This window comes from Manacus candei, unplaced genomic scaffold (genome assembly GCF_025592945.1).
Source record: "Manacus candei isolate 608988 ecotype Guabito, Panama unplaced genomic scaffold, ASM2559294v1 h1tg000056l, whole genome shotgun sequence".
NCBI lineage: Eukaryota > Metazoa > Chordata > Aves > Passeriformes > Pipridae > Manacus > Manacus candei.
In genome coordinates this window covers 4,019,117-4,028,830 of record NW_026138104.1, presented here as the reverse complement: position 1 = coordinate 4,028,830, position 9,714 = coordinate 4,019,117, and the positions used below count along the sequence as shown (strand labels likewise).

The following is a 9,714-nucleotide window of genomic DNA, read 5'->3' as shown; positions in this document are numbered from 1 at the left end:
AAGTCTGCAACAGTTCAGAGTGAATGAGCATCCCTGGCAATATGCATGAGGATAATACTGCCTATTAAGAAGGAAAACGTGGTTGGTATAGTAGGACCTCACTTTAAAAATGAGGCTTATCATAGCTAGAGTAATGATAAGTAGGCCATCCAGCATCACTATGATTTGACAGATCATGATAGGTTTGTGTCTATTTGAGGATGAGAGGTCTGCTCTTTGCCCAATGTGTAACACAGCCATTGAAATGGAGTTTTATGCACATCCTGATGTCGCAAAAACCACCTGGGTTAGGGATGACTAAATACAAAACCCCAAGGGCCCAGCTACAGGCTGAGACAGTCCAGTCACTCCTGGCCCAACTTTTCTTTTTTTCCTGCCCAGAAAAGAGAGCAATGCTGAAAGCCCTTTCCTATGGGGTAAAGAGAGTGATGAGATATGAACAGAATCCTCCAAGTGTGTTCAATGCTTCCTGGGTCTTGAGGGGAAGCTCTTAGCTGAGGGAACTGGCTAGTTTGTGTCAGTACCAGATAAAGAATTTTTTTAAGACAGAGCATTAGAGGAAAGAAAAAAATTATTAAAAAAAATAATAAAAAAAAGGAGGGAGGGATATTTACAAGTGCATGAATGGAAGCTTTGTCAGGAGTTTTCTGGGGAGATAAGGAGCTGGACTGGCCCATCTCTAAGCAGCATGGACACACTCACTGCCTTTGAGTCTCTCAGGAAAGAGCAAAAGGAGCTGCTGACATTTCTGCTTAAAAGGAAGAATCAATGAATCTTTGTTTCCCACTGCCTGCTTGTTTGACCTTCTTGTGTTGTGGAATAGAAAAGAAATAAAAGAGAACGGGTGAGGGGAGAGGGGATTCGTGTTAATAAAATCCAAGACAAGATCACAGCCCTCTGATCATCGCTGGAGATGCCATTATTTGGTTCTTGTCCTATTTGCTGCTGTTGCTCATTTCTGATTCTTGCCTTGCTGTAATAAGTCACACTCTTTCCAGCCATCATCCCTGTATTGACAGGCAAATGTCACCCACGTTTGATTGACGTCCATTGCTCCTGAATACAGAAGTATGATTTAGGAATCAATTCTGTTTGTTTATTTAAACAGCTCTTTGTGTACCTTGTATGTCTGTAAGCAGGACAAGTTCCTTAATATTTTCTCAGCAGCAATGCCACTAATATTGCACATTCACCTTCCCACTCAGTCACAGAGGTGCTCACCAGACCTTGGGGGAGGAGAAGACGTTCATGAACACACACACACACACAAAGAAAAGAAAAGAGAAAACCCCAAGTTTTAACAAAATGCTTTGCTGCCCCCAAGTTAAACCAAAGAGATCTCTTCCTCAGGTCTAGGCATCTGTTGATTTGCATATGCCCCGCACTTTTCTCTGGCTTCTAAACAAAAGGGAACACTTTCCCTAGGTGTCAGTTTGCAAGCAAAGCAGTGGCTGGCTTTAACACCAGGAAACACTGCTGCCAGTGATGAGTATGTCAATTTTAATTCACAGGAAGAACTATTTCTTTCAGTGTCTTTATGGTTGTAATCGGGGTGAGGGGGAAGAGAGAGATCCGAAATTGCCAGAGATGTTAATCTCTATTATTGTGGGAGATATATTTTCAAATAACTTCTACTTGAACAATGGGTAAAGCATCTTTGCATTTAAAGAGGTATTTCCCATAAAACACCAACATGGTAGGGTGGCCTCAGGGAAGCGTTAAGCAGGAGGTGGATTGACCTTTTAATTCTCGATTGGTGACCTGAAGGGTATCCGGAGGCTGTTAAGCACATCTCTTCCCTTTGGTTTGCTCCAGGAAGAGCTGTCATCGCAAGATGCAGCTAGTGAGTGAGGCTCACGATTTCGCTGTTCATCCATTTGCGGGAGGGGTGGGGGAGGGAGATAAGAAAAAAAATATGTATTTCCCACACTGACAGAGTAATGCCAAACTCTCTGCGAGTGGGAAGAGCAGAGCAGATGCTGGAATGAGATGCCAAAGCAGCTCCCCTTTCCCCTGCGCTTTTGGGTGCCTATAAATTGCTCCAGCGCGCTCGTCAGCCTCCTCCTCTCCTGGCAGGTGGCACCCGGGCAGGATCCCGCTCTCCCTTCGGCTCCGGCTCCGGCTTCGGCGCGGCGGCGCGGACACTGGGCGGCGGGCACCGGGGCGGCCGGGAGGCGCGTCCCCGCTGAGGACAGTCGTCTCTGCGAAGAAAAAAAAAGAGAGAGAGTGAGAGCGAGCAGGCGAGCGAGGCGATCGCGAGAGGAAAGGCAAGTTCCAGGGAAAGTTGACTCGGACTGGCACAGCCTGCAAAAAAAAAAAGTCGATCGCCAGCGGGAGCATAAAAGTGCGGGCGGCCGAGGCGCGGCGGCAGCTCTCCCTCCTCTCCCTCTCCGCTCCCTTGCCCGCCCGGTGGCTGCAGCGGCCGCAGCGAAGCGCCGCGACCCGCGGGAGCCCCGCGCCACCGCCGGCCCGTGGGAGGGCGGCCGAGCCCCAGGGGAGCCGAGCTCGCACGGGCTCGGCGTTTTTTCGGCTCTGAGGAGGAACCCCGCCAACCATCAAGATTTTGTCCAAAAGCAGACAAGAGGATCGCCCTGCGCTGAGCCGGCTGGTGGGCAGCAGGCGGCGGCTGATCGCGGCCGGCGCGCTGGGGGTGGTGATGGTGCTGCTGCTGGTCATCCTCATCCCGGTGCTGGTCAGCTCGGCCGGCACCTCGGCGCACTACGAGATGCTGGGCACCTGCCGCATGGTCTGCGACCCTTACGGCGGCACCAAGGCGCCCAGCACGGCGGCCACGCCCGACCGCGGGCTCATGCAGTCCCTGCCCACCTTCATCCAGGGGCCCAAAGGGGAGGCCGGCCGGCCGGGCAAAGCGGGGCCGCGCGGCCCGCCGGGGGAGCCGGGGCCGCCCGGCCCGGTGGGGCCGCCGGGTGAGAAGGGCGAGCCGGGGCGGCAGGGCCTGCCGGGCCCCCCCGGGGCGCCGGGGCTGAACGCGGCGGGGGCCATCAGTGCCGCCACCTACAGCACCGTCCCCAAGATCGCCTTCTACGCCGGCCTCAAGCGGCAGCACGAGGGCTACGAGGTGCTCAAGTTCGACGACGTGGTCACCAACCTGGGCAACCACTACGACCCCACCACCGGCAAGTTCACCTGCTCCATCCCCGGCATCTACTTCTTCACGTACCATGTGCTCATGCGGGGTGGCGACGGCACCAGCATGTGGGCCGACCTCTGCAAGAACAACCAGGTGGGCGCCTCGCCGGGGGCAGCCGGGGACATGAGGGCAGCAGGCGCCCGGGGAGAGCCGGGCTCCCCGAGGGAGCGGGCGCTGTGCGGGTAGCGGGCGGAGCGGCGCGGGAAGGGCGGGAAGCGGGCGGGGAGGGGGAGCCGGGCGGCCGCTGGAGGCGGCGCGGTTGCGAGGAGGGGTGAGCCCCGAGGGAGCCGGAGGGGACCGGCGTTCGTCTTTCCGCAGCCGGTGGGGACCTTGCGGGCAGCACCGCCCCGCTCCGCCTCGGGTGCCCGAGGACCACCGAGGGGCGAGGGGCCGGGGGTTCCGCGCAGAGCAGAATGCGGACTCGATGCTCTCCCCTCCCCGAGAGCCGCGCCGCAGGTGCCTCTCCCAGCCCGCCGTCCGGGCCGCCCCGCGGGCACAGCAGCACCTGTTCGGCGCCGCTCCCAGCCCGCCTGGGACATGGAGCGCTGCCCGCAGTTCTGCCGGGACGAGAGCGGGGGGCGGGCACGCAGGCAGCGCTGCCCCCGCGGGGGTGAGCATAGCCCGGCCCGCGGCCCGGCGTTCCCGGGAATGGGAAACTCCCCGGGAAGGAAGGGGAGCTGGAGACGGCGGGTGAGCTCAAGAGAGGGTAGTACTGCGTGGGGAAAGGGTGAGGTGGGTGGGAGGAAAGCAGGTATGGCAAGGGGCGCTGGGTTTGACACGCTCAGCCCCCGGCGGGAAGCGAGGCTTCCCCCCGCCCGGGAGAGCTGGTGACAGAGTGAGCACGGCGGCCACAGAGCTCGGCCCTTGGTGGGCCAGCGCCAGGGGAGGCCCCGGTGATGGATCGTGGCGGGGAGACACACCGGGCGACTGAAGAGCCCAGGCACGGCCCGGCTCTGTCGGCATCCCCCGGGGCAGGATGGAGACAACGGAAATAATTAAAGGTCTTGCGATGCTACCTGTCTGAAAGACACAGGAATCATTTCTTTTAATTAGGATAAACGTTGCCACCGCGCTCGCAGAGGCTGTGCCTATAGCATTGCCTCCGGGGAGCCGTCCTTTGCAGTTTTGCGCCTCTTCCCTAGGTAGTTAACGGACGCGGATCGGTTGGCTCTAATTCCTACGGCGCTTAGCGGCACCGCCATCCCTCTGGCTCTGGGTGCCCGGGGGCAGTGCGGTGTGTGCCCCGGGCGTTCCCGTGTCCCCGGAGCTCGGCGGTGCTCCCGCCGGTCTCCCGGCCCCCCCGTGCGGGGGGAGGGCGAGGGACCTGCCGAGCATCGGCTGCTCAACAGGTCCCTCAGCGTCCGAGCCGTCCCGGCACCCGGGCACTGAGGGGCCGTTCGTCGGCTCTGCCGGGCTCCGAGAGCCCCGAGCCAGCGCCGTCGCTCTCCCCGGGCTGTTCACCCCCCCGGCGGGGCGGGCTGGGGGATTGACCAGCTCTGTGCGGTATCCGTGGGACCGAACACCGGCCCCGTGCCCCCGCCGTGCCGGGCGGGTCGCGGACGGGCTCGTTCGTTTGAGCGTCTCGTCCCACGCCGAGCCCCGCCGGCTCACGGCCCTTTGTGCTCAGCGCACACCGGAGCGGCGGCCGCCGGTAAATTAACCTGATACACCACTTAACCTTTTGTTTATGGCTCCTCAGAAGGACTGTGAAAACAGAATAATGAGGACATCAGCGGCAATTAATTAAGTTAGAAAATACCTACTATAAATACCGTCTCAGCAGATAAACCAGTACTAGTAAAGCAAAGTATGTCGCAATACATTCACTTCGATATCTTCATACAAAGGGAAATCTTTTATACTACAAGAATACCATTTTACATGCAAATAAAGCATTACTCTATTTTTTACCCCTACTTATAATGTTTTAAATTGTTTATTTACACTAATCTTGAATATATATATAGCAGTACTTTTAAAGAAGTACCCAGTTATAAATATTAAATTGAGCCTGAAGTCTAACCATTCCCAAATATAGCTACTTCCAGTACCAGACAGACAAATTAAACTCGTAGTTATTCAAAGAAGAAAAAAAAAGGCCAGGGCTTCTGTGAATATATTTGTATATACCCGTGCGAGACAAGTATTTAGGTAATATTAACTGCATATAAACTGTTTGAAATGGACCCGCAGTTTTAATTCATCAGTGATTATGATTTATACTTGAAACACTAAATGCTGATGTGACACTTATAATACACTTTGTGTATTATTTATAAGAAAGCTCAGAAATTTTGGAAGTTGCGGAGTGACAAAGGTAACGTTACAAATCCAGTGTTTTCTAACAATGAAAAAAGCCAAACCATTGGAAAGTGTATATCAAATATCATTTCTAAGCAATACATATGTAGAACCTCAAGGTCCTCGGTGTTAATGCTACTTTAATGGTTATCAAGCTTGAACAGGGAAGTGCTGAGATGGCTAAGCAAATATGTGTGTGCAGCCAGAGAGCATAGCTTCATGAAAAAACTTGCATGAACTTGTGAAATGTATTGTCCCTTAATGGTTTAATTTTGAGTTACATTTACTGTCTCGCAGCAGTACACTCACTGAGAATTCATTTGAGACTGTCCTCCTAGGCTTTAAAAAGAAATTGCTCTGGCTAACCAAGCAAGGAGGTAAAACCCATAGGAATAGTGTACTGGAGTCTATGGGACCTTTGCTGCTATACACAGGGCAGTAAGATCTGCACTTTGGTTTCTAGACTTTCAACACCCAAAATATTTTTTTTCAGCCAGTATGTACTATGTAGAATCTTAAAAATGAAATATCCATTGCTGTTGTAGTCAGTGTCCACATGCTGACTCCTTTAGGATAGTCTCTAATGTAATTTGAGTTCTCCTTTACTATCCACAGAAACACAACGTTTTATACAAATCCACAAAGTAGCATTTCATTAGGATGCAAATGGGAATTGGAAAAGTATATTAAAACCATCTGCTTGCCAGTACGCAAGACACTGGTTGGAAGTTTTTCTAGCTCATGTATAGTCTTTTCGCTTTTCACTCCTCACCATTTGCCCTTTCCATTTACACAGCCAGCAACCATTTCAGTCTGTTATTTTCTCTGGAAGGTATTTCCAGGGTTAATGACCCAGAGAGCCTTCGACTCCACCCTGCCCGTAATTAATCCCGAGGAAACATCCGGTGCTTAGAATAATTATCGCTTAAACACTAGCAAAATAGATCAATAATGGTAAACAATACCAGGCAAGTCAGAATCAAGAAGTCCTGAAATAGTCGGGGTTAATCATCATGCCATGTATCAGTTTAAATTTGCAGCCTGTCACAGCACTGCAAGCTTTTGCAGCCTTTCTCACTCTTCTTACAGGATGCATAAAGAATTTCCACCTACTGTGATCTTTAAGCTGCATAATGCCATAAGATCCTGCATGGTAAAAGAACCCCTTTCTTTATAACATTTCAATATTAATGTGAAATCATATCACATGAAAATTTAATTTGGAAATTTATCATGTAAACTTTGAAAGGAATCCATGGAAAATTGTGACTTATAGCCTATTTTTTCAATTCAGAACAGATAAAATCCCACATATAGTACGCCAAGTCATGCATTATTACTTAGTTCAGCTTTGCAATGCCACTAAATCATTTACTGCTCTGTAACTACGCTAGAACAAAGACAAGCAACAAGCAGATGACGTGTTACACTGGAATAAATCACATACAACCATCTTTAAATATTTTACCAAACACGGTCAAATTATATATAAATGATTTGGAGACTTACAGTGGCATAGACTGCTCATTGCTGGAAACCAGCATATATATTTAAACTACAGATTACTTCCAGTTTGCAAGAAATGTCAAATTTAATCAGTAGTGGAATAGCAAGGGAGAAATGGGAAAAAAGTATGTTTAAGGGAAAGTTGCAAATGAAAAGCCCTCAATGACATGTAAATTCCAAAAACCTCTTAAAGCAAATAGTGACTTTCCTGTGATTTTTCAAAGCTGCATCTCCTAAAACACAGCGAAATTAAATTTTTGCTTACTGAAATGTGGCAATAGGAGTTTTTTCAAACCCAGACTAGGATCCTTACCTGCTTGTGTGCATGTGTGTGGGTGGGTGTGTATTTCTTGTATTCTTTTCTGCAGCATGATCCTATTACTGGTATGACAATAAACTGCCTCTGGAAAAAGTCCAGCTGGGGAGCTCCCTGTGGATCCTCACCATTGTCAATCACTTGTCCCACTGAAATAAAAGTTACACCAATGTAAAACTAGCACATGACCATATCCAGTTCTCCCAACTCCAGTTATTCTTACACATATATTTAAAAAGGCTCCAGACATTTACAGGAGATCAAGAAGTTTTGTATTCATCAGATGACTGAGAAAGGAGCGTGTTATTGCTTTAGTTTCAGATGTTGTAGGAGAAAACAAGCTATAACCATAGGAAAAAAACAAGAAATATAGGTTGCCAGATGTTTAAAGTGGCAACTCATGCACGGTGAATAAAATGTTGAGGATATGCTATAAGCTCACAATGCAAGAAAAGCCACCTGAGTTTTCTTAACCACTCATTGTGTATTTTATGTAGGTTCGAGCTAGTGCGATTGCTCAGGATGCTGATCAGAACTACGACTATGCCAGTAACAGCGTGGTGCTTCACTTGGAGCCAGGAGACGAAGTTTACATTAAATTAGATGGAGGAAAAGCACATGGAGGAAACAACAACAAATACAGCACATTTTCTGGATTTATTATTTATGCTGACTGATAATGAGTAAAAAGACCCACCAAACCAGTCCAAAAATGAAGCCTGCTCTTCTAAGTGATGGATTTGCGTGGCAAAAGTCAATGAAACAAGTACCCCAGCAGAGAGCGACCACCAAACACCTCAGTAGCGGGGGAAAAAAGTCAAATGCTACCTGATTCACATCTGTACAACACAGAGAAATCTTATGTTAAAAAATGACAAAACAAGCTCAACAGGTGTGTGATCCACTACCGCCAAAGCAAATACTTCCTCATTGTTAGTGTCCATGTGAATGAAGTTCTACATAGATCAGATTTTTATAGGAAAAAAGCCCACCTAAGGACGCTGAGTTATTTCTTCAGTGTATATGATACTTTGATGTGTTATGATCTTGCTGCTTTATCCATACTTCAGCTTTGGTTCTTGTGACTTACTTGCTAACAATGATGCTTGGAGTCCACTGATAGTGTGGTGAGGAATGATTTTACAATAAAAGGAAGAGGTAATCAAAATATACTTTCTCTCTGCAAAGAAATTGTTTGCCTTGTACTTTTCTTACCCTTCCACTTAAAACTAGAAACTAATCATCTTCAAGCCTTAACTCAATGTTCCTGCTTTGTAGGTTTACATTAGACTTTTAACATAAAATCAGTCCAGTGGAGTTGTTTAAATTTTGTCTTTCCCTTAGCTGTGTTCTAAAAGAAAAAGGAGAATAGAAGAAACATTTCATTTTCCCCTGAAAAATGTAATAGTTGACAAACTATTCTGTTGGATCAAATCCCTGATTCCACCAAAGCCAATGGCAAAACTCCCATTGCTATTAGTGGAAAAGGGATTTGGCTTTTTTGATTTGTATACGTGTAAATATATATTTAGACAATTATTACAGGCCCATTCTTGATGGTTAGTTGTGTAAATATTTAGAAAGCCTATCATCCACATCATCACACTAAGGTAGAGTGTTTTCTTTGCAGCAATTAGTTTTCATTAGTCTTTTAGCACTTAGTCTGTACTTGGGTACTATTTTTAATAAAGTAGTTATGGATTAATATACTGCAGATGTTCCACTTGAATTTTGTAGGAATATAATGGTTCAAAACCTTAATTGTCTTAGGTGTCTTGTCTCACTGAAGTTAATGGGATTCTTCCCACAAAGGAGGAGTGGGAGATCTGACACATAAGAAAATGCTGTCACATAGACCTTTTCCATGGAAGCTAGTTACCAGTTTGTAGTAAGGTGTGCCTATGAGATGGACACAGTTGAGCATATTACCAAAAATGATTAACACATATGCAAAGAAAGAAGCAAATATTTACATGCAAAAAAAAAAGTGTGTATTAAAACTTATTTTTCTCATTCATATATGTATAGATATAGATATATAAAATCTAAAAGAGGTTTAATCCATATAGAGGATTAATGGCTTGGAGAATTAAACTAAACACAGATACTATGAGTTACATAGTTATAAAAATGCTTTAGAATCAGTCATACCAGTAATGTCCACAGAATATTTTTATTCAGAAAATGGATTTATTATTTGTTTTGGTTTTGGGAGGCTGTCTGTTTCTCTCAGGTTAAAACTCGCAGATTTCATTCTAAACCTAAATTTTAGCAAGATTAGTAAATAGTTCTTTAGCACAGTTGGTTATGTTATTTATTTTTAACATTTCGGCAAAATCAAGGCAACATTTCTATAAATCATTAAAGTATAATAGAGGCTACCCCTGCCATTGCTATTTCATGTACTTTGCCACAAGCAACCTTGTCTAATGTACTAAGG

At 47.4% G+C, this 9,714-nt stretch overlaps 1 protein-coding gene across 1 annotated transcript; it reads left to right on the top strand.

Moving 5' to 3' along the window:
• The first annotated feature begins 2,582 nt into the window (after positions 1 to 2,582).
• Positions 2,583 to 8,442, top strand: C1QL3 (complement C1q like 3). The gene is made up of 2 exons (XM_051802656.1): positions 2,583 to 3,244; positions 7,772 to 8,442. Exons 1-2 carry the CDS (start codon positions 2,657 to 2,659, stop codon positions 7,949 to 7,951), a joined length of 768 nt encoding a protein of 255 aa, XP_051658616.1. The 5' UTR covers positions 2,583 to 2,656; the 3' UTR covers positions 7,952 to 8,442.
• The last annotated feature ends 1,272 nt before the right edge of the window (positions 8,443 to 9,714 follow it).

Bases quoted from the DNA above. Each gene is read 5' to 3' on its own strand.
- C1QL3 (XM_051802656.1), top strand. From the start codon at position 2,657: ATGGTGCTGCTGCTGGTCATCCTCATCCCGGTGCTGGTCAGCTCGGCC. The intron at 3,245-7,771 runs GTGGGCGCCTCG...TATTTTATGTAG, and splicing joins ACCTCTGCAAGAACAACCAG to GTTCGAGCTAGTGCGATTGC.